Here is a 25,055-nt window from a genome sequence, read left to right on the forward strand (position 1 = left end):
AGATTGTGGGTTCAAGCTCTGCGTCAGGCTCTGTGTTGACAGTGTGGAGCCTGGAGCCTGGAGCCTGCTTCAAATTCTGTGTTCCCCTTCTTTCTCTGCCTCTCCTCTGCTCACACTCCATCTCTCTCTCTCCCTCTCCCTCTCTCTCTCAAAAATAAACATAAAAAAAAAAAAATTAAAACCTAACCAAAGAGGTAAAAGGTCTGTACTTTGAAAACTATAGAAAACTTATGAGGGAAACTAAAGAGGACACGAAAAAATGGAAAAACATTCCATGCTCATGGACTGGAAGAATCAAACATTGTTAAAATGTCTATATTGCCTAATGCAATCTACACATTTAATCTTTATCAAAATTCCACGAGGGTTTTTCATAGAGCTAGAACAAACAATCCTAAAATTTGCATGGAACCACAAAGACTCCAAATAGCCAAAGCAATCTTGAAAACAAAAAGCAAAGCTGGAGGCATCACAATTCCAGATTTTAAGCTACATTACAAAGCTGTAGTCATCAAGACAGTAGGCACAAAACCAGACATATAGATTAAGAGAACAGAATAGAAAACCCAGAAAAGAACCTGCAACTACATGGTCAACTAATCTTCAACAAAGCAGGAAAGAATATTCAATGGAAAAAGGACAATCTCTTCAACAAATGGTGTTGGGAAAGTTGGACAGCAACATGCAGAAGAATAAAACTAGACTAATTATACACCACACACAAAAATAAATTCAAAATGGATGAAACACCTAAAATTTGAGACAGGAAACCATCAAAATCCTAGAGGAGAACACAGACAGCAACCTCTTTGACCTCGGCCGGAGCCACTTCTTACTAGACACATCTCCAGAGGCAAGAGAAACAAAAGTAAACATGAACTAGTGGGACTTTATCCAGATAGAAAAGCTTCTGTAAAGCGAAGAAAACAACAAAACTAAAAGGCAGCCTACAGAATGGGAGAAGGTATCTGCAAATGACCTATTTGAGAAATAGTAATCAAAATCTATAAAGAGCTTCTCCAACTCAACACCCAAAAAACAAATCATCTAGTGAAGAAATGGGCAGAAGACGTGAACAGACATTTTTTCAAAAAAGACATCCAAATGGTTGACAGACACATGAAAAGATGCACAACATCACTCATCAGCAGCAAATCAAAACCACAATGAGATACCACTTCACACCTGTCAGAATGGCTAAAATTAATAACAAGAAATAACAGGTATTGGCAAGGCTGCAGAGAAAGGGAAACCGTCTTGTACTGTTGGGAATGCAATCTCGTACAGCCACCCTGGAAAACAGTATGGAGGTTCCTCAAAAAGGCAAAAACAAAACTACCCTATAATCCAGCAATCACATTACTAGGCATTTATCCAAAGGATACAAAAATACTGACTTGAAGGGGTATATGCACCCTGATGTTTACAGTAGCATTATCAACAATAGCCAAACTATGGAAAGAGCCCAAATGACTACTGAAGACTGATGAATGGATAAAGGAGATCTGGTATACGTATATATACAAAGGAATATTACTCAGTTATCAAAAGAGTATTTTGCCATTGGCAACAAGTGGATAAAGCTAGAGTATGTTACACTAAGCGAAATTAGTCAGAGAAAGACAAATACCATATGATTTCACTCATAAATGGAATTTAAGAAACAAAACAGATTAACATAGGAAGGGCGGGGGAGAAGACAAAAAGAGAGAATGAAGCAAACCATAAGAGACTCTTAACAATAGAGAACAAACTAAGGGTTGATGGTGGGGACGTGGATTAGATGGGTGATGGGTATTAGGGGCACTTGTTATAATGAGCATTGGGTGTTATATGTAAGTGATAAATCACTGAATTCTACTCCTGAAACCAATATTGCACTCTATGTTAACTAACCAGAATTTAAATAAACATTTTAAAAGAAAAAAAAAAAGATGACTGTCACTTGGGAAGGTAGACATGGTAGAAGGTTAAGGGAGAAAGAATCTGGGATTGTTTGAATGGACAATACTGTAACTGCTGACTGTGGAGCTCAAGAAAACAAATTTAATGAAAGTCTGTCCAACCTAGAAGAATAGAGCTAAGGTAGAGACAGGAGGTCAAAATGAGGTTACAAAGCATACTCAAGAGTGATAGCTGTAGATGAGATAGAGGTTGTGGTCACAACGGGAAGCTCTTATTTCAAGATCTTGGAGGTAGAATAGCCCATGTAAGAGTAAGTCTATGTATGGCTGAATTAAGAGATAATCAAAATGTAAACACTATTCTGAATCATGAATGCAGTTTAAGATAATTTTATGAGAAATACCCAGCTACATAACAACATTTAAGGAAAAACACTTAAGAATTAAGAAAAAAAAAAAAAAACCCTCAATTTCTAAAGGTAAGGGGAAAGCCAGAATATACAAAGTGCCTACCATATGGTAGGTGGCCTTGGCTTTCTTTCTTTTTTTTTTTTGTGGTGTAATATACATTACATAAAATTTACCATTTAAACCATTTTTAATTATAGTTCAGTGGCATTAAGTACATTCGTATTTTTGTACAACTATCACCATCATCCATTTCCAGAATATTTTCATCTACCCACACTTTGTCCTAGCTGTTTTTTATACAACTTCACTTAATCCTCATATAACTTATGGCTTTTTTTTTCTTTACAGATGAGGAATCTAAAGTTTTGAGAGGTTAAGCAATTAACTAGTAAATCTAGGATTCGAATTTGGATCTTTCAAAGTTCAAGCTCTTTCTACAACATGCTGCCTGTAAAATCAGAAAAAAGACTTTAAAAAGTTGTGAGGGTACTACCTTTGTTTAATCTTTCTCATAGGAACTCAATATACTTTACAAGTGACTATTTTCCCCTCCTTTGTTTCATTTTTCTTACTTCAGGTAAAGAAAACTATATTGAACATTGTTTCTAGATATTTGATGAGTAATCTTAACAGTCTCCCTGATACCCAGTCTGTAAAATGGAGAATAATATGTGACACTAAAATAAATTAGATTGGCACTTAATAAGGTTATTAAATGAAAGGTTCAATATAAAAATTCAGTTTTATTGTTTTGCTATAGCTGTTTAGAAAGAATGAGGCACTAAGTTATATTGCATTCTTTTCTATCCTTAAATGAAATTCAAAAGCTATTTGTTAAAAGTGCCATGTCTCTTTTCAAAACATTTTAATGTTTATTTTTGAGAGAGAGAGAGAGAGAGAGAGAGAGAGAGATATTGTACAAGTGGTGGAAGGACAGAGAGGGAGACACAGAATCTGAAAGCAGGCTCCAGGCTTTGAGCTGTCAGCTGAGAGCCCGATGCAAAGCTTAAACCTGTGAACTATGAAATCATGACCTGAGCCGAAGTCAGACACTTAACCCATTGAGCCACCTAGGTGCCCCTCTTTTTTTTTTTTAAGTTTATTTATTTATTTGGAGGGAGAGAGAGCACATGGGAGAGAGAGAGAGAGAGAGCGCGCGCGCGGGAGAGAGAACCCAGAGCAGGCGCCACACTGTCAGCACAGAGCTCAGTGCAGGGCTCGAACTCACGAACTGTGAAATCACGACCTGAGCCAAAACCAAGAGTCGGATCCTTAACCGACTGAGCCACCCAGACACTGCAAAAGTGCCATTTCTCTTTGTTCTATGTATCTTCCATTCCCCTCGAAGTTTACGTTGCCCCGGATTATTCTCAATCTGATAGGACCTCAACTTAAAAAACAAAAATAATCATGTTAGTTAAAGAATACCTTCAAACTGCTTCTTCATAAACATTTTAATGTTATTTTCACCGAAGTATAAATTACATGATTAACTGCAACTTTAGCAATATAAATCTAAAACTAGAAATAACTTGTGCCAAATAACCTTGTGTGTATATATGCACATATATGTGTTTGTATCACTCAGAATATGTGTACTATACATAAACCAACAAAAGCAGCAGGCTACAATTCCCCCCTGTGGTGGAAATTTCTCAAATATAATATGAGACATGTTAAAACCTCTTTAAGACAAGTTTTTATTCTGTACACCCAGCAACAGAAGTGGCTGTTCAGGAAGAGGTTAGAGAAGTTGTTCTGCAGAGGTTTTTGGCTTCCGCACCTCTGAGATTATACTGTTTATTGCCAAGAAGCATGTGTGAAAATCCCCTACTCTGGGCCACATGATGGCGCTTTTAGCTCTGTCAGCATTAGCCATTCACCCCATTTTGATCTTTTAAACTATAATTTGATTCTCAACATTTGTCCTTCCTTCTTAGTTTTAACTCCTGATTTTTTAAGTTACAAAGAAACCGCTTTCCTTCAAAGATTTGTCAGAGCCTGTAGTGAACAAAACAGGATTTATAAATGGAACTATATGACTATCTAAATGAGCGTACTGTCTAAGAGGAACAAATATGTGGTCTGTCTCTGGCCACCAAGTGGGTGAAAAATTTCTAACTCACAACATGAGATGCATCATACTGCGTCATGACCCAGTCCATCTAGGTCAATGTTCTGTCTCTGACACGGCATCAGGAGACATTTTGGGAGAAGCACTGCTGTTCTTCATGACATTGAAGATACACTCCACATATTTTTTCATATCTTAATAATAAAAATGAGGGACTTGAAAACCTCTAAGGCACCTTCTGACTCCAAAGCCTCAGTAGAAGTATGGAGCTAGAATTCATGAATTTCTCTATATCCTTCTTAAAGCTACTTACACATTTTAAGCAATGAGATACACAGCCTTCTATGGTATAAAATAGTATCTTAGCAGTGTTAAGGGACACTAAAGATTTTAGTATTTTGGGAGTCTGGTGAATAAATTTATATTAGCTTTCATAACAATATAAGACTAAATTGAGTCAAATTCAACATTCTGTTTCCAAAGAGTATGGAAGATCATAGTGTCCCTGAAGATGCCAACTTCAAGTTGTTCTGAACATGCTATAATATATTCCTGGGTTTCTTCATAATTTAAGAACTCTGTTCCAATCTTTCTTCAGCCTTTATCTTTATAGACTGAAGAGTTCAAATTATTCAAGTCAGTAACATTTATTCTAAATTCTTAAATGAGACAGACTTCCCTACAAAATTTTCCCAGTCTTATGCTTACAATTTTAATTTTCACCACTTTTTATAAATAAGACATTTCCTATCTAGGAAACTTTCACTACAGTAGCAGTTGACTGACTCAGAACTGCAAAACATTAGAACTAAAGGGAACTAAGAGTTTAATTGCAACTTTCTACTTTACCAATGAGGAAACTGAGACTTAGTGTTGATAAGAGACTTTCCTATAGTGAAACAACGAAAAACCTAAGCTGGATACAACAAAACAGTACTTTAAAAAAATTTTTTTTTAATGTTTATTCATTTTTGAGAGACAGAATAAAGCATGAGCTGGAGGGGGGCTGAAAGAGAGGGAGACAGAATCCAAAGCAGGCTCTAGGCTCTGAGCTGTCAGCATAGAGCCCAATGTGGGGCTCGAGCTCACTGACCGCTAGATCATGACCTGAGCCAAAGTCAGATGCTTAACCAACTGAGCCACCCAGGCGCTCCAAGAGTACTTTTAAAACTGCATATTAGAATTTTAAAACTGCATATTAGAATTGACCAACCAATTAAGTGGATTGTTATCAGCATTTAAAAAAAAAAAAAAAAAAAGCAACAGAGTAGGAGCACCTGAATGGCTCATGCAACTGGGCTTCTGCCTCTTGACTTCAGCGCAGGTCATGATTCCGAGGTCATGGAATGGAGCCTGCATTTGCTTCTGCCCTGACAGTACAGCCTGCTTGGGATTCTCTTTCTCCCTCTCTACCCCTCCCCTGCTTGTTCTCTTTCTCGCAAAATAAATAAACATTAAAAGGAAAAAAGCAATAGAGTAGAAAGTATCAGGCTGTTCAAGTAATGAGGATAAATATCATTTTATAAAACTTTGTTTCAGTTACATGTGTATTGAATCATAACATAAAATATACTTATAGTGGTCAAAAATTTTGGAAATCATTGCAATAAAATACTCAATTCTTTGAGTGGATTTAAAATTTTGCTCTTATTTTTAAAATTTTAAATTGCTTAATAATTATTAATATCAATAAAATAAAATCAACAATAAAACAATTATGATTATGATTTAATTATGAAGGTGGTGCAAGTTATTATGATGATGGCTTACTTTAAGCTAATTAAAAACATCTCTGCCATACTAAATGCTGCCATTTAAAAGAAACCATTTTCCTCTTTAAAGGAGATAGGTTTTGAAGTGTTATACCCCATACTATATGCGAAGAGACTTTCTTTAAAAGTCATATTTCAGGGCGCCTGGGTGGCACAGTCGGTTAAGCGTCCGACTTCAGCCAGGTCACGATCTCGCGGTCCGTGAGTTCGAGCCCCGCGTTGGGCTCTGGGCTGATGGCTCAGAGCCTGGAGCCTGTTTCCGATTCTGTGTCTCCCTCTCTCTCTGCCCCTCCCCCGTTCATGTTCTGTCTCTCTCTGTCCCAAAAATAAATAAAAAACGTTGAAAAAAAAAAAACTTTAAAAAAAAAAAAAGTCATATTTCTGGGGGCGCCTGGGTGGCTCAGTCGCTTGAGCGGCCGACTTCAGCTCAGGTCATGATCTCGCAGCCTGTGAGTTCGAGCCCCGCGTCGGGCTCTGTGCTGACAGCTCAAGAGCCTGGAGCCTGTTTCGGATTCTGTGTCTCCCTCTCTCTGACCCTCTCCTGTTCATGCTCTGTCTCTCTGTCTCAAAAATAAATAAACGTTAAAAAAAGAAAATTAAAAAAAAAAAGTCACATTTCTGTAGAGCTTATATGTGCAACAGCTAGAAAAGCTCTTTAAAATAATATGAATTCTAGAATTCTGATCATTAGAACACATAAAATATAATAAACATCCTCTGAAGACACAGTGACCTCTAGTGGATTCATGAAATAAACCGACATAATTCATGCCCATAAGAATTTATAAATTAAAGTAACACGCAACCAAATATAAAAGATACTACTTCGATTATATACTGACAAGTATTATACATAAATAAGGGCTACAGTTAATACTATGTACATTGTGACAAATGTTTATTTATAGATTATTGGTTACTTCAAATCAAAGAGAAATATAATAGAATCCTAGCAACGTTCAGAACCTATCACAAGCTTAAGAAATATATTTAATTTTTCTGAGATTGTTTGATAAAGATGTTAGATTAAATTGTTTCTAAGGACCTTTCAGCTCTTTAATTATGATCCTTTCTTCTTTAACTCATCTTGTACATCAATGTCAGATCAAATTCTGTTCAAAAGTGTTTGATGGCTCCCCAATACTTGTCCCCATTAGAATAAGTACAAATTTGTTTCACTTGTATATTTATTATGCCATCCAATTAAAATTTCAATTTAAACTCATAGGTTGAGTTTCATTAAGTGTGTGTGTGTGCTCGTACAGGTATGGACAGCCTGCCAGTACTAAGCACTTACTACAAACATTGCATGTAAATTAAAATGGTTTTTTGAGGGAAACCAAAGCCATTTTCATTTTTCTTTTTTGGTGAGGTAGGGAAGGGCATATAGATAAGGTAGAATTTCAAGAACTACAAATAAAGTGACAGACCTTCATGTTCTAGGAAAGGTAGGTATTATGAACATATTAGAATAAGATTTTAGAAAAAGGTTAGAGAGAAGAACTATTTTTTTTTTTTTTTTAATTTTTTTTCAACGTTTATTTTTGGGACAGAGAGAGACAGAGCATGAACGGGGGAGGGGCAGAGAGAGAGGGAGACACAGAATGGAAACAGGCTCCAGGCTCTGAGCCATCAGCCCAGAGCCCGACGCGGGGCTCGAACCCACGGACTGTGAGATCGTGACCTGGCTGAAGTCGGACGCTTAACCAACTGCGCCACCCAGGCGCCCCAGAACTATTTTCAATTAGCTAAAGCAAGTACCAATAACTACATCTGAAGAATATAAAGATGACAGGAAGGGTAGTTTGGTAAATGGTTTTGAAGCAGGGATGAGGATGAGCTAAAGTAGCAAGTAGAGAAGATATCACTGGAAACAAAGTTAAGGATAACTTAAGGAAACAGTGGTCTTAACAGCTGGGGAATAGAATACAGCAATATGTGTAGCTGTCATAAGGTTGAAAAGGCGATGAGCAGATCTAGCCAAAGAAATGCTAGGAAAGGAGAAAAAAGGGATGCCCGGGTGGCTTAGTCAGTTGAGTGTCTGACTCCTGATTTCAGCTCAGGTCATGATCTCAGGGTCATGAGATCAAGCCACATGTCAGGCTCCACACTCATCAGTGAAGTGTGCTTCATATTCTTTCTCTCCCTCTCTCTCTCTGCCCCTCTCCCCACTTGCGCTCTCTTTCGCTAAAGGAAAGTAAAAGAGACAAAAAGTGATAGTTAAGAAAGTGCTCGTAGCTCCCCATTCACCTTGGACAATGCTACAACCTTTATTCTTCAAATAAGAAAGGCTAGTGGAGAAATAGTGAACAATTTAGTCTTCACTATGTGTAATTCAATTAACAAAGGCTATAGGGTGGTATGTTTTACATATTCTAAACCACACAGCATTGCATCTGCAGGCAAAGGTGTCAGCCAACAAAGGGACTGTCATCAGTACAAATGATGCTAGTTCAAACTACAGTGGTTTCATACTACCTTGTGCATCAGATAAGACTTTAATAAGAGGTGTTTTTTTTTTTTTAAGGCAAATATCTTTAGTTACCTTGCATCACATTACATTTATGTCACTAAGTTTATTTAGCACTGATACTATTTTACCACAAATAACACTGCCTTGTGTTATAATATTCTTTATGAAGCATGAGTTGAGACCTTATCTCATTTAAGCTTGTCTGAATTTAGACAATACAGTTTGATTAGATAACAATTTTTGTTACCTTTACTGTATTATGGCATTTGTCCCTCAATAATAAATTTCTCTCAAATTCAGCAACTACTAACATGTTGTAAATGTTTAAACATTTCCCAAGTGGCAAACCCCAGGAATATTCATAAACATTTTGCTAAAAATTAAATTGGATTTCTTTAAATTTATAAAATACTGTACTGATTTTTAATAAAGATTGAATGAATTAGTTACCTGAACTTTTTAACCTTAGTACATAGTTTTCTAACAACAAAACAAGTTCAGTGGATCCTCAGTTTTAGTATCCTGAAAAACTTTAACATTCTTACTCTAGAATTATAATATTAATAGGGTTAATAGAAATAACTTGCATAGCAGAAAGCAAAGTTCAGGTGTTGTGATTAAAACAACAAAGAAACAACTTTTATATTTACTTTCTGATTTTAAGTGTAAAATCCTTAATAACTAAGCTAAAAATATAACCATTTCTCCACAATGAAAATGTGTATGATGGTAACATTCTTAGGAAACTACAACTACTCTCTATACATCCCAAAAAGTAGAAAGAAATTATTGGAATTTATGAACAAATGTATATGTAATGATTTAAATTACCTTTCCTCTTCTCGAACCCATACTGGAGTTTTAGGAATTTGTGCTTCAAAAAACTTAGATGCTTTGTAACAAAAATTGCTGCAAAAACACTGAAAAACATTTTAAAATCAGAAAATTATTTTTTTCTTACTGTGAAACACAACTAACTTATGTACAGAAGAGAGTATAAAACATAAACATGTAGTTCAAAGAAAATAATGAAAACCCATGAACCTACCAACCAAGGTAAGAATAAGGTATAGTACCTTCAAAGCTCTATTATGTGTCCATCCTGGATAGCATCACTTTCGACATTCCCCAGAGGTAACCACTATCATATTCTGTGTTCCTTATTCCCTTGCTTTCCTTTAGTTTTGCTATCTATAGAAACATCCCTACAAAAGATACCATTTAGTTTCAACCAATTTTAAACTTTGTCTGAATGTAATCATATTGTTATGTTCTCTGAGTTTTTTGTTCCAAATTATAGTTTTCAGATTTTTGTAGTTGTGGCTTATATATACATTACATTCAATTGTGTAAGTATATTACCATTTATTTATTATGAATAATTGAGTTGTTTCTAACTTTTCTGCTATCTCTACAATGTGACTATAAGCACTTTAAGAATTTTTAAAATTAAAAAAAATTGTGGTCAAATACACCAAAATTTACCATCTAAATTGTTTTTAAGTGTTACAGTTCAGCGGCATTAAACACCTTCTCACCGTAGTACAACCATTACCATGATCCATCTCTAGAACTCTTTTTATCTTGCAAAACTGAAACTGTACACCCATTAGACAATAACTCATTTCTGCCTCCTCTTATAATCTCCATTCTACATTCATAACTATGTATCTGACTACTCTAGTTACCTCATGTAAGTGGGATCATTTAATATTTGTCCTTTTGTGCAGGCTTATTTCACTTAGCATCATGTCTTCAATGTTTATCCATGTTGTAGCATGTGTCAGTATTTCCTTCCTTAAAAAGGTTGAATGATAGTATATCATATATTTTGTTAACCCAACTAGGAAGAAATGGGAAAGAAATTCTTTAAAATATATACCAAGAATAGAAAAGCCTGGTCATAAAAAATGTGTGAACTTGACTTTACTAGATAATACCAAAGAAGTTCTCAAAAAAGTTGCACCAATTTTATTTAACCAGCAGTTAAAGAGTTTCTAATATTGTCAAATTTTTATAATTTTGCTAATTTGGAGACTGTAAATCAATGTTTTTATTTGCTTTTCCCCTGATTAATAAGGCTGAGCATCTTTTCATATTTCATTATCAAGTTCCTTCTATAAAATTTCTACAAGGTTTTCTGTCTTTTCCTGGTTATGAATCTTTAGTCAGTTATATGTGAGAAATACATTTCCTTCTAATTTATCTCATCTTTTCACTCTTTTGTGGAAACTTCCAATAAGCAATTGTTTTTAATTTTAATGTAGAAAACATCAATTTTTCCTCTATGGTCTGTAATATTTCTATCTTATTTAAGAAATTCTCTGAGTTTATAAAGATACTTTCCCATATTCTCTTCAAAAAGATGTTTATCTTTTAAATTTAAGTCTGTAGCCTACCTAAAATTGATTTTTTTTATGTACACTGAAATAAGGATCAATTTCCATTTTTTTCCATATGGATAACTACTTCTGTCAGTACTATATTTAAAAAAAATTCATCCTTTCTCTACTGATCTACAATACTCCTGTTGTCACATATAAAGTGTCCTCATATGTGGTTAATCTGTTTCTGGCTCTCTATTCTATTCCATGACTTACTTGCCTGAATTTGTGCCAGTATACACTTTTAATTTTTAAACGTCCAAATATTAATTAAAGCATAAGCAGTTTTTTCTAACACCTTGAAGGCAATATTCACAAATAAACTTTTAACATGACAACCATCTAAAAGGCAAACTTCTAAACAATTATTTTTAGAATTCCATTTAGTGTATTAAAAATTAACTGCCACATTGAAAAAAGCCTTTAAGCTTACCTTTCTTTCAGTAATATCATAGACTTTATTGGTTTTGGTAGAAATCTTATACTTCTGTTTTGGTACCTAAAAAAAAGAAAGTACAGCTTAAGAAGAATTCAAGTAATAAACATAAACTTTGTTGTAAGATTAAATCATCTACAAATCTTTGGTTAATTCAGGTAATTAGTTCATGACCTCAGTTCCATTTCTTGTACTATCTACAAAGTACTTTGTTAAATATAAAAAATTAAAGCTTCTATTTTACTTTATTATACTTTATTTTTTTTATTTCAGAGAGAGAGAGCATGTGAGCAGGGGAGCCTGATGAGGGGCTTAATCCCACAACCCACCCAACCAATTGAGCCACCCAAGTGCCCCTAAAGCTTCTATTTAAAAAAATTACTTACAATTCCTAGTTTTTTCTGACATAAAGGATAACCGCAGAGCTTGATAATAGAACGCTCATCCACGACATCGCTGTAGTGAGCAGGTGTGATGAACTTCCCCTATAATGAAATGAGAGGGGCATTCCCCCACTAGATTATTAGAAAAGTTCATTTATCAGCTGTCTAAGCCTCACAGAGCTCATCTGAAAATTCCGGGATAATAACAGTCTATCTTATAAATATGATGTTAGAATAAGAGGAGAAAATAAAGGTAATAAACGTAGAAAAACATTTGACAAACAGTAAGCACTCAAAAATGTTAGCTATTAAAAAAACAAACAAAAATAGCCCAAAAAAACTTCTGTCTCAGGAGACTATGAATCGTTGTAGGTAAGTACTTCATGAAGTAATTCTGAGGCAGGAAAAAGAATTGGTGCTATAGTCATTGCTATACCAAAGCAAAATACTGAAAAGTTTATTTTATTCAAAAAAATATTAAAAAATAAACCATGGAAAATAAAATATAATTTACCTATTTTTGAAGCACAGTCTTAAAAAACAAAGTGTATCAAACGTGTCATTGTGATTCCTGACAAATTTTTGTGCAAAATTTTCCAGTTTCTGAAAAATGTGTATAGGAGACTGGTGAGATGGTACTTAAAGCTAACACCAAACACTTTCTTTGATATCTTCACGTTCAAATCTCAACTCTTGTTTCATAACTTTGAGATCACTTTTGAACAAGTTTTTCTGTTTTCCCAGGGACTGAACAACTTTTTATTGAGAGTGATGTAAGGTATTTGTTTCAAATGAAGCATTTCTGGTTTGTCTTTGTTTTTAGTGGCATCATGCATGCAGATTCTGATGTAGTTACATGTATCAATTTAAATACTGTCACATTAGAGGGGAGGAGTCAAGATGGCTGAGCAGGAGGGGGATCCTATGCTTACCAAATCCCTGGAACACAGCTAGATAAATATCAAATCATTCTTAACACCCAGGAAATCGATCTTAGGACTGAGAGAATAAGATGCACAGCTAGGGGGAGAAAAGAGGACATATTGTGGAAGGCAGGAAGGGCGAAGATGTGATTTGGGAGAGAAAATAATCAGTGGTGCTGTAGAAAGGAGAGAGCCCTAATTAGGAGAAAGGAGAGAAAGAGAGGGAATGAGCAGGATGCAGGGCATTGCACAAGGAAAACATTTTGCCAAAACCCCTGATGGGGAAAAAGAGAGGGGCTGATTATCCCAAGTTTTTACAAGCAGTGGAGCTCAAAGTCTGGTTTTAGAAGTCTGACCCATCACTGGGGTGGAGGCTGTAGGGCACAACGGTGCTCCTGTGGAGGAGGGCAGAGGCCAGGGAGCAGAGAGCATGGTCTGAGGATGCCCTGGGTTGTACTGGCAGAGACAGTTTCCCCTCTTGGAGTGCATTTGGGAGAGGTAGCACTGCCTCTCCAGGGACAAGAGGGCCGGCAGGTACCACTGAGCTGCCCCATTCATTAGGATAGGAACAGAGACAGCTGTAGAGGGCAGCTAACCTGGACGGTGGCTTTTTGCTGTGTTTTACCATAAACTTCAAGCCCAGTGAATTTGTGCCACTGCCCTTCTGGGACAAACTGGCACCAGCCCCAGTGTTGTGAGACCCTTCCCCAGAGGATCAGAGTAGGTCCATGCCACACTGGGTGCATAAAATATGGAATTTTGAAACCTAGCCATCGCACCTGAGATAAACCATAGTAGCACTGCACCACCAGATGGGCAGATGAGTCGGACACAGACAGGGTGAAGGAAGAGATCTGAGGAATGCTTGGGACAAATGACGGGAGATTGTTTGCTCTTCTGTGAGCACTTCCTGAACAGTGGTGGGTACAAACTCCCCTCTCTGGGGACTAGAGAGCCAGCTGATGCCATTTAGAATGGATGGACTTCAGTGAGCAGTAAAGAGCCCACAGTAGAGGCTTGAGCTGCTTACACCAAGTCCTGTCCTCCCTGAGCCCTTCAGGTGCTTCTGAACTAGGGTCATTATGTCTGAGAGTCAGAGCAGCAGCAGACCACCCTCCCAGAAGACCAGCACAACGGTCCTCCACACCCACCAAGTCTACTAACCACAGAATGCTGCAAAGTGTCAGCTCTAAGGGAAACAGGATCTATACTCTTAATAAGCTGACCAAAACACAAATACTTAAAACTAATCACACAGTGGACAAGGTACAAACACTCCCCATTACAGACAAGGAGAAATTCTGCAGAGGACAGAAAGAGCACCCAAAACACAATGGCAGAGTGCACACAGCATACACCAGAAACACTTCCTGAAGTGCTAGGCCCTGGACAGTATATGACCTCTTCTTAATACACACACCTATTACTGTTAGAAGCAGGACACATAACAGGCTTTCCTAACACAGAGAAGACAGAGACCTAGACAAAATACCAAGATGGAAAAATTCATCCCAGAAGAAAGAACAAGAAGAGGTCATGGCCAGGGATCTAATCAAAACAGATATAAGTAATATACCTGAACCAGAATTTAAAACAATAATCATAAGAATACTAGCTGGGCTTGAGACAGCATAGAAGACACCAGGGAGTCCCTTACCACAGAGATAAAAGAGCTAAAAATTAGGCCGAAATAAGAAATGCTATAACTGAGATACAAAACTGACTGGTATAATGAACACAAGGATGGAAGAATCAGAGGAACAAATAAGTTATATAGAAGATAAAATTATGGAAAATAATGAGGCTGAAAGGAAGAGGGAAAGGAAAATACTGGATCAGGAATGTAGACTTAGTGAATTCAGTGACCCCATAAAGCATAGTAACATTAGTATCACAGGAATCCCAAAAGAAGAGAGGAGAAAAAGGAAAAGAAAGTTTATTTGACCAAATTACAGCTGAAAACTTCGCTAATCTGGGGAAAGAAACAGACATCCAAGACCAGGAGCTATAGAGAACCCCCATCGAAATCAACAAAAGCAGGCCAACACTAAGACTACTGCAGTAAAATTGGCAAAGTACAGACATAAGCAAAGAATCCTGAAAGCAAGGAAAAGAAATTCGTAACCTAAGAGGGAAGACAAATAAGGTTAGCAGCAGATCTCTCCACAGAACCTTGGCAGGCCAGAAGGGAGTGACATGATATATTCAACATGCTGAATGGGAAAAGAGCAGCCAAGAATACTTTATCCAGCAAGGCTGTCAACCAGAAAAGGAGAGATAAAGAGTTTCCTAGACACACAAAAACTAAAGGAGTTCAGGACCACTAAACCATCCCTGCAAGATATATTAAATGGGACTTTTTTGAGTGGGAAAGAAATATGAAAAGCAACAAAGACTAGAAAGGAACAGAGAACATCACCAGAAATATAACTTTACAAATAATACAATGGCACTAAATCAAATCTATCAATAATCTCTCTGAATATAAATGGACTAAATGCTCCAATCAAAAGACAGTATTAGAATGGATAAAAAACAAAACCTATCTATATGCTAGCTACAAGATACCCATTTTAGACTTAAAGACACTTGCAGATTGAAAGTAAGGGGATGAAGAACCATTTATCATGACATGCTAATGGATGTCAAAAGAAAGCTGGAGTAGCCATACTTAGATAAACTAGATTTTAAACCAAAGACAGTAACAAGAGATGACGAAGGGCACTGTATCATAATAAAAGGGTCTACCCAACAAGATCTAATAATTGTAAATAATTATGTCCCCAACTCAAAGCACCCAAATATATTAACCAAATAATAACAAACATAAAGAAACTCATTGGTAACAATACAATAAGAGTAGGGAACTTTAACCCCCCACTTACATCAATGGACAGATCATCTAAGTAGAAAATCAACAAGGAAACAGTGGCTTTGGATGACACATTGGACCAGGTGGACTTAACAGATACATTCACAACATTTCATCCTAAAGCAGCAGAATACACGTTCATTTGGGTGCACATAAAAAATCTTCAGAATATATCACATACTGGGTCACAAATCAGCTCTCAACAAGTAAAAAGAGATCGAGATCACTCCATGCGTATTTGCAAACCACAATGCTAGGAAATGTGAAAGCGACCAAAAGAAAAAAATTTGGAAGGACCACAAATACACAGAGGTTAAAGCACATCCTACTAAACAATAAATTGAAAAACCAGGAATGAAAGTAAGAATAAAAAAAATACATGGAAGCTCAGGGCGCCTGGGTGGCTCAGTCAGTTGAGCATTCAATTCTTGACTTCAGCACAGGTCATGATCTCAGGGTTAGTGAGTTTGAGCCCCACATCAGGCTCTGCGATGACAGCATGGACCCTGCTGTCTCCCTCTTTCTTTAACCCTCCCACATTTGCTATCTCTCTCTCAAAATAAATAAAAATAAACCTTAAAAAAACATGGAAGCAAATGAAAATGAAAACATAACAGTCTAATACCTTTGGGATGCAGCAAAAGCGGCCATAAGAGGAGTATATTGCCATGTAGGCCTACCTCAAGAAACAAGAAAAATCTCAAATACACAATCTAACCTTACACCTAAAGGAGCTAGAAGAGCAACAGCAAATAAAGCCAAAAGCCAGCAGAAGCGAAATAATAAAGATTGGGGCAGAAATAAATTATACAGAAACAAAACAAAACAAAAAAACCCAGTAGAGCAGATAAATGAAAGTAGGAAGATGGTTCTTTGAATGAACTAATAAAACTGACACACCCCTAGCCAGACTTATCAAAAAAAGAAAGGACCCAAATAAATCACAAATGAAAGAGAAGAGATCACAACCAACATCACAGAAACACAAATAATCATAAGAGATTATGAAAAATTATTTGCCAACAAATTGGGCAGCCTGGAAGAAATGGACAAATTCCTAAAACACAAAAACTACCAAAACTGAAATAAGAAGAAACAAAATTGAACAAGCTCACAGCCAGCAAAAAAAAAAAAAAAAAGCAAGCAATCAATAATGAAAAATCTCCCACACACAGAAGTCCAGGGCCAGATGGCTTCCTAGGGGAATTCTACCAGACATTTAAAGGTGAGTTAATGCCTATTCTTCTCAAATTGTTCCAAAACAATTTGGAACAGAAATGGAAGGAAATGGAAGGAAAACTTCCAAAATCATTCTACGAGGCCAGCAATACCTTGATTCCAAAACCAGACAAAGACCCCACTAAAAAGGAGAATTACAGGCCAACAGCCCTGATGAACATGGATGCAAAAATTCTCAACAAGACACTATGAAATCGAATTCAACAGAACGTTAAAAGAATTATTTACCACAATTAAGTGGGATTTATTCCTGTGCTGCAGGGTGGTTCAAAAGGCACACAGCTAATATTCCTCAATGGGTAAAAACAGAGCTTTTCCTCTATGGTCAGGAAAAAGGATGTCCACTCTCAATGCTATTATTTAATATAATACTAGAAGTCCTAGCCTCAGCAATCAGACAACAAAAAGAAATAAAAAGCATCACAAGCAGTAAAGAAGTCAAAATTTCATTATTTGCAGATGACCTGATACTCTATGTAGAAAACCTAAGACTCCACCAAAAAAAAGCAAGAACTGATACATGAATTCAGGAAACTCACGGGATATAAAATCAATGTACAGAAATGTTGCACTTCTTTTTATTTTTTTTAATGTTTGTTTATTTTTGAGAGAGTATGAGTGGGGGAGGGCCAGAGAGAGAGGGGTTCAGAGAATCTGAAGCCAGCTCTACACTGACAGTAGTGAGCCCGATGCAGAGCTCAAACTCACAAACTGTGAGATCAGGACCTGAGCCAAGGTCAGAGGCTCAACTGACTGAGCCACCCAGGTGTGCCCCCAAATTGACTGCATTTCTATACACCAAAAATGAAGCAGTAGAAAGAGGAATTAAGGAATCAATCCCACTTACAAATGCACAAAATATCATAAGATACCTAGAAATAAGCCTAACCAAAGAGGTAAAAGATTTATACTCTAAAAACTATAGAAAACTTATGAACAAAATTGAAGAGGACACAAAGAAATGGAAAAAGATTCCATGCTCATGGATTGGAAGCACAAATATTGTGAAAATGTTTATACTATTCAAAGCAATCTACACATTTAATGCAATCCCTATCAAAATACCACCAAGATTTTTTAGAGTTCGAACAATCCTAAAATTTGCATGGAACCACAAAAGACCCCAAACAGCCAAAGCAATCTTGAAAACAAAAAGCAAAGCTGGAGGCATCACAATTCCAGACTTTAAGCCACATTACAAAGCTATAGTCATCGAGACAGTATGGTACTGGCACAAAAACAGACATATAGATCAAAGGAACAGAACAGAAAACCAGAAATGGACCCATAACTATATGGTCAACTAATCTTTGCAACTAATCCAATGGAAAAAGGACAGTCTCTTTGACAAATGGTGTTGGGAAAATTGGACAGCAACATTCAGAAGAATGAAACTCAACCACTTCCTTATACCACACATACAAATAAACTCAAAATGGATGAAACACCTAAAATGTGAGACAGGAAACCATCAAAATCCTAGAGGAGAACACAGACAGCAACCTTTTTGACCTCGGCTGGAGCCACTTCTTACTATACACATCTCCAGAGGCAAGAGAAACAAAAGTAAACATGAACTAGTGGGACTTCATCCAGATAAAAAAGCTTCTGTAAAGCGTAGGAAACAAAACTAAAAGGCAGCCTACAGAATGGGAGAAGATATCTGCAAATGACCTATTTGATAAATAGTAATCAAAATCTATAAAGAGCTTCTCAAACTCAACACCCAAAAAACAAATCATCTAGCGAAGAAATGGGTAGAAGACATGAACTGACATTTTTCCAAAGAAGACATCCAAATGGCTAACAGACACATGCAAAGATGCACAACATCACTCATCATTAGCGAAATACAAATCAAAACTACGATGAAATACCACCTCATACCTGTCAGAATGGTTAAAATTAATAAGCCAAGAATCAACAGATGTTGGTGAGGATGAAGAGAAAGGGAAACCCTCTTGTATTGTTGGTGGGAACACAAACTGGTACAGCCACTCTGGAAAACAGTATGGAGGTTCCTCGAAAAAGGTAAAAACAGAAGTACTATGATCCAGCAATTGCACTACTAGGTATTTACCCAAAGGAAACAAAAATACTGCACAAAAAAACAAAATACCTGCATCGTGCACGCCAAGGAATGCAGCTATGAGACAATGCTCAGCTTTGGGAAGCGGGGGTCTCAACATTGCTGCTTCGACTGCTGTACAGCCTACCACCAAGAGTCAGGGTGCACTGGCTGGAAGGCTGCGGAGCTTCTCCATGCAGGACCTGCACTCCATCCCTGATGCCCCTGCCCCCTGCCTACCAGCATCCCCTCTACCTGGAGGACCAGGTACCTCACCTCAGGCTGCCCATCAGTTATAGAGCAGGGGGCCTACAGGACAGCAACACTGAGGATGAGGGTTGGTCAGGTACAGAGGCAGTCTCTCAGCCACCTGCCTGACCCCGAGAGAAGCCTCTGAGCTGCAGCCAGAACCTGCGTGTGGTCAAGAGGAAGCCACCCGTGTGGGAGGGCACTTTGCACTCACTGAGGGTTCAGAAAAGGAAAAAGACCATTTCCTCAGACATGAACAGCGAGGGTCTTCAGAGCCTGGCTCAGTCTTACCTCTTGCCTTGTGGAGCACCGGGGGCTGTTTGGAGGGGACCTCTGGCTGCATGTCTGACCTGCCTGCACCAGCTGCTCAGCCTCTGCCTCCTTGGCTCCTGCTGCTGGCTAAGGGCTGGGTGCTGCCCGGGCCATGCACAGGACTATACCTGTAATGTACCAAAGCAAGCTGGGCCCAGGATTCTATTTATTATCTTTCTCATCCTTCTACCTTCCCGGTTTGTGGGACCAGAGCCCTTCCCAACTGCAACTGAAATCAAAAGTCCCCCCAGCTGTGTTCATTCCTTCCTGTCCTTCAAAGTACTTGACAGCCTCTTCCACGGCCTGTGTGTGTGTGTGTGTGTGTGTGTGTGTCCTGGTTGTATGTTTTGTGTTGGTGAATGAGGTCAGGTTTATGCAAGTTTTGGTAAATAAATACATAAAAGTGAAAAAAAAAAAAAAAGCACAAGTACCCCAATGTTTATAGCAGCATTATTAACAATAGCCAAATTATGGAAAAAGTCCAAATGACCACCAACTGATAAATGGGTAAAGAAGATGTGGTGTGTGTGTGTGTGTGTGTGTGTGTGTGTGTGTGTGTGTGTATATATATATACATACATATATACATAAGTATATATACACATATATGTGTATACATGTACAAAAGAATATTACTCAGCCATCAAAGAGAATTGTATCTTGACATTTGCAACGAAGCAGACAGAGCTAGAGTGTGTTATGTTAAGTGAAATGTCAGAACAGAAAGACAAATACCATGATTTAACTCACATGTAAAATTTAAGAAACAAAACAAATGAACATAGGGGAAGGGAACAAAAAAAGAGAAGGAGGCAAACCATAGGAGACTCTTAACTACAGAGAACAAACTGAGTGTCAATGGAGGGAAGGTGGGAAGGGGATGGGCTAAATGGGTAATGGATATTAAGGAGGGCACTTGTTATAATCAGCACTGGGTTTATATATAAGTGATGAATCACTAAATTCTACTCCTGAAATCAATATTACATATTAACTAAATAGAATTTAAATAACAACTTGAAACAAACCAAAAGCAACAATAAAAAACAAAGACTATAGTAAAGCACCAGAATTTAAAAAGTATATATATCTTCATATTTATATTCCTCTTATTTAGAAAAATCTCTGAGCCACATTAATAATTATTTTTGCAATGGGAGTTCAGAGTTTTAATTTTCTTTTTAATTTTGCTAAGGATTATGAGGATATAAGAGAAATTTCCATTCAAAATTTTAGTGCAATAAAGTTGTTAAAGAAAAAACTTTTAATGCAGACTGCAATCCTGTTATACGTTAAATCATAAATGATCTATATTCCAAGTTTTTAAAATATCAAAACTAACAGAATTACATTAACAAAAATAACAACCTTCTGTTACTAACATAGGAAACACAAAGAATATGGAAAATAACGTTGGGATGATTAGTGCAAAGTGATAAAAATCAAGTGAGATTAGCAGACTTGTTTAAAGAACTACTATTAAGGGGTAAAATATGCATGTTGTTTTTCATTAGTGCATTTTAAATTCATTATACAACAAGGAATGCATAATAGTTGATTATTTTAAAATGTATGAGTTATATAGCACACTACCTGCATTTAGTGACTGAGAGGAGAGTCAAAGATTTTGACAATACAAGGAAGTTTCATATTGCACAGATTTAAAGATCTAAAACTACAAAAGTAATAATTTCTCAATTTAACACATACACACTCCCTTAGGAATTCTTCTGTAATATCCTCTTCTAAAAGCTGTTCAACAATATGTAGAGCTTTTCTCTCAAATTCAATCTTCTTTCTCACAGCTGCTTCTAGTTCTGCTTTCCTAAAATTAAATAAAATTAAAACTTAAGTTATTCTACTTACAAGTTTTATCACAGCCAATTTTGTTTTATAATACAGCACAAACATAATGTGCTATTTTGCTACTTAAATTTATATATTTTTTTTTTTTTTTTTTTTATAAATTTTTTTTCAACATTTATTTATTTTTGGGACAGAGAGAGACAGAGCATGAACGGGGGAGGGGCAGAGAGAGAGGGAGACACAGGATCAGAAACAGGCTCCAGGCTCTGAGCCATCAGCCCTGAGCCTGACGCGGGGCTCGAACTCACGGACCGCGAGATCGTGACCTGGCTGAAGTCGGACGCTTAACCGACTGCGCCACCCAGGCGCCCCTAAATTTATATTTTTTAACGCTGCTACCTGTGATGAATATGTCTCAAAATATTAACACACAGAAGTCTGCCACAGTAACAGGACTATTTGATTTCCAAGCATCAAAGCACAAGGAAGAAAATAGGTGATATCTTTTTGCCAGTTAGCGTTTATATTGTCTCAATCATTCCTGTGGGTATCTAAGAAGACAGGCTTTTCCTCTGAAATCCTTAGAAATCAGGAGAGATATGAGAGGAAACCGACAACTTCAGCTGTTCTTACAAGTGAAAACGTGTGTCAAGTCTCAAAAGTTAACTGATGGCTCAGTTTGACAAGATAGAGTCCTATCTGCAAAGAAGTGTTTTCTTATTTTGCTGTAAAATCTTATTAAATAACCATATTGACGTGACTGTGTAGTTGAGGAACACAATCTTCCCAAGAGAGCTGCTCCTTGTCTTGGCACCAGTGGAACTGTCAGCCTTTGCTGGCCCCTACACATCATGGAACATAAAAGCAGAGGCCATTTGATCAAACAACGGCTCTAGGACAGTGGTTCTCAACTCTACTTGCACATGAGGATCATCTGAGAAGATTTCTTTAAAAGATGCCTATGCCTGCATTCCACTGCAGGCTAATTCAATCAGAATCTCTGAGGATGGGGCCTAGTTATTGGTGTTTTCTTAAAAGTGCTCCAGATAATCCTAATGTGCAAAAGGGTTGAGAATCCTTCCATAGGAACAGAGATACCCAACCATCTTGGTAACTTATTTGCTCCTTTCCTGTACTGTTTTTTCCTTTCCTACCAGAACTACCTTTGCTGGTCTCCTGGGCCTTGATCTAGAATGTATTCATTTTTTCCTCCCTATTTTCAGTGACCCCCAAGACTTTAGACTCTAATTCCTTGCCTGGAGCAAAAATATTCTACAAAAACAATAACACTCCACAAAAAAAGAAGATGACATAGGATCAACTATTTCTTTTGCCAAATAAGGGCATTAAAATAAGAAGAAATTTACAACAGGGGCACCTGGGTTGTTAAGCAGTTAAGCGACCAACGTCGGCTCAGGTTGTGATCTCACAGCTCGTGAGTTCTAGCCCTGCGTCCGGCTCTGTGCTGACAGCTCGGAGCCTGGAGCCTGCTTCAGATTCTGTGTCTCCTCCCTCTCTCTCTGCCTCTCCCCGCTTCGTGCTCTGTCTAAAATGAATAAATGTTAAAAAAACTTTTTTCTTGTAAAGAAATTTGCAACTAAGAACTGTTCTCCCACCATTTCATAAAGACCATTCTTACATCCAAAAAGTATAAAAGACATGGATATAGACTAAAAGAAAGTTTTCTATATTAAATGTATTTAGCTTTATGAAAAGCATTTTATTTTTCTCATATTGTTGCCTACCAGTAAGAGCAATGCATTGTACTAGGATCAGTCTACAACCTGCACTGAGGAATTGCTGACTCAAGCTGTTAATTATCTAAACCTTCAGTAACAGCCACACTCACTTTTAAAAAAATATTTATTTTTGAGAGAGACAGAGCATGAGTAGGGGAGGGGCAGAGAGTTTTTTCTCTTACAGCACTTATCACAACTTGTAATTATGCATTCACTTGTGATAATTTAATTGGTATTTCTCTGTTCCACTAGAAAGGAACTGTGTCTATTCTGCTCAAAACCATATCCTCAGGGCCTAACACAGGTCTGGCATATCTCATACTCGGTAAATAATTTTGAAAGAATGAGTAAATGAAAGCCAATACTTGATAAAAAAAGATCAATCACAGACATAAGTATTCTAATCATCTTCATAGACTACTCCTGTTCTAAAAACTTTTTTGTGACAGGAGATAAACCTAGCCTTTTCAGGAAATGCCAAGACACAGAATAAGACTTTTTGCTGAAGATATGGACATGATGTAAACAAGAATAGAAAAGGTTTCTTGGAAGTCTTTAGCATATAAAGAAATAAAAAGAAAGCGTATCTGAAGAGGTATAAAAGGAGTACCTGGTTAATTTAGGAATGTTTATTCCCTTACAAATCTTTCTGCAGATACTTACACCTACACTAGCAGTGTCTTGATTTGGTTTTCTTAAAGCCTGGAGTAGAGGGATACAAAGAGTCTACGGGAGAATTTATAGTTATTCTCAGATCTTCCCCTTCTCTCTCATAATAATTTTCTCTATGGTATCAGCCTTTATTGTTTTTAAAAATAGTTCAATTAACATGAGATCAACAGATAAGAGAATGCAGTTGTCCAAGTAGTTCTCATACCTTTTAGAAGTATCTTCTTGTTTTAAGGCATTTGTCTGTTTAGCACCTATAATTAAAAAAAACAAAAACAAAAACAAAAACAGTAGGTCATGTCTACTCAAACACACTAGTTTACAGGGCAGATTCTTGCTCAAATAAACCGCAGACAACCTTTTCTTCTTTTCCCACACATTACTTTCTAATCCTGTGTGTAAAACAAATGAAATGGGCAGGGAATCCAGCTTACTTCCGGTTAATTATTTCCCAATTTTTCTTGGAGTGTATCTCTTTTGGGATTGAATTTTCTTATGTATCACAGTGACACGGTTACGGGCTCCTGAAAATCTGAGCTATGGGTACTTTTAGAGGCAACCTCTCTCCATCCCCCGAATGTTCGCTCGCAGGAAAAGACCGTGGGTCTGACACCTCAGAGAATCATCCGAGGACCTAAGCAACAGTACATCTCGAAGGTGGGCTGGCGCGAGCGAGGTTCAAAGCCAGCTGCACAAGGCCTGCCTACGTTGCCCTGGTCACTTACCCATTCTGGCGACCTAGCTCTAGGCTCCAGCACCTCTACTCCCTCTCCTTCAGAGACAGCCCATTCTGGGGAAAATTCTTGGGACACTAGTGTAAAGAGGTGGGGGTCTGGCCGGAGGTCTTTTGTAGAAGACTCGAGGACAGCGAAGGGACGCTCTCGGCCTTCTCTGCCCTGAAGACCTCCTCCCCTGGGGCAGCCTTTGGGGTGTGCCCCGCGGGTTTTAGTCTGGAACCCTGTAGGGGTTCAACTCCCAGGGTCCAATCGTGGGATGAGGCCCTTCTTCCTACCTGTGGCGTTTCGAGAAGCGCGGGGAGTCCGGGCCTTGAGGCGGGCGGAGCGCGGCCCAGCCGAGTCAGCCATGGGTAGCGTCGTCAGAAGGTTACACCGGGAGCTGGCGTCTCCCGAAGCTCCGCCTCCCCTCGCGTAGCGCTGGGCGGTGCCGGCCGGGGCGGGGAGGGGCCGGCAGAGACGCCTGGGCGGCCGGAGGAAGTGAAGGAGGGTGCTGAGAGTGGCCAGAGGCCCAGCCGGTAAGTGGACGCACCTGGAAGTCTGGGACGGCCCGGGCTCGCGGCGAGCTGTGAGCGGCGGAAGACCCGGCTCCACGGCCCGCAAGGCC

The 25,055-nt window shown here is 37.9% G+C and overlaps 2 protein-coding genes and 1 pseudogene across 4 annotated transcripts in view; 2 read left to right on the forward strand and 1 right to left on the reverse strand.

Moving 5' to 3' along the window:
- RPAP2 (RNA polymerase II associated protein 2) overlaps window positions 1-24,925 on the reverse strand; it is a 99,951-nt gene extending 75,026 nt beyond the window's left edge. For both annotated transcript variants that reach the window (XM_047869512.1, XM_047869511.1), the window contains exons 1-6: window positions 24,727-24,925; window positions 23,923-23,968; window positions 21,211-21,325; window positions 11,841-11,939; window positions 11,452-11,517; window positions 9,466-9,554 (exon numbers count right to left, since the gene is read on the reverse strand). In XM_047869512.1, coding sequence (XP_047725468.1) covers window positions 9,466-9,554; window positions 11,452-11,517; window positions 11,841-11,939; window positions 21,211-21,325; window positions 23,923-23,968; window positions 24,727-24,799 — 488 coding nt within the window. In that variant the 5' untranslated portion in view covers window positions 24,800-24,925. The remainder of the gene's footprint in view (window positions 1-9,465; window positions 9,555-11,451; window positions 11,518-11,840; window positions 11,940-21,210; window positions 21,326-23,922; window positions 23,969-24,726) is intronic.
- On the forward strand, window positions 18,989-20,796 carry LOC125172808 (receptor expression-enhancing protein 4-like; annotated as a pseudogene).
- Window positions 24,882-25,055, forward strand: part of GLMN (glomulin, FKBP associated protein) — a 35,466-nt gene continuing 35,292 nt past the window's right edge. For both annotated transcript variants that reach the window (XM_047869513.1, XM_047869516.1), the window contains exon 1: window positions 24,882-24,966. The gene's annotated coding sequence lies outside the window, so the exon portion shown is untranslated. The remainder of the gene's footprint in view (window positions 24,967-25,055) is intronic.

Source organism: Prionailurus viverrinus, chromosome C1 (assembly GCF_022837055.1).
Source record: "Prionailurus viverrinus isolate Anna chromosome C1, UM_Priviv_1.0, whole genome shotgun sequence".
In the NCBI taxonomy this organism is placed as follows: domain Eukaryota; kingdom Metazoa; phylum Chordata; class Mammalia; order Carnivora; family Felidae; genus Prionailurus; species Prionailurus viverrinus.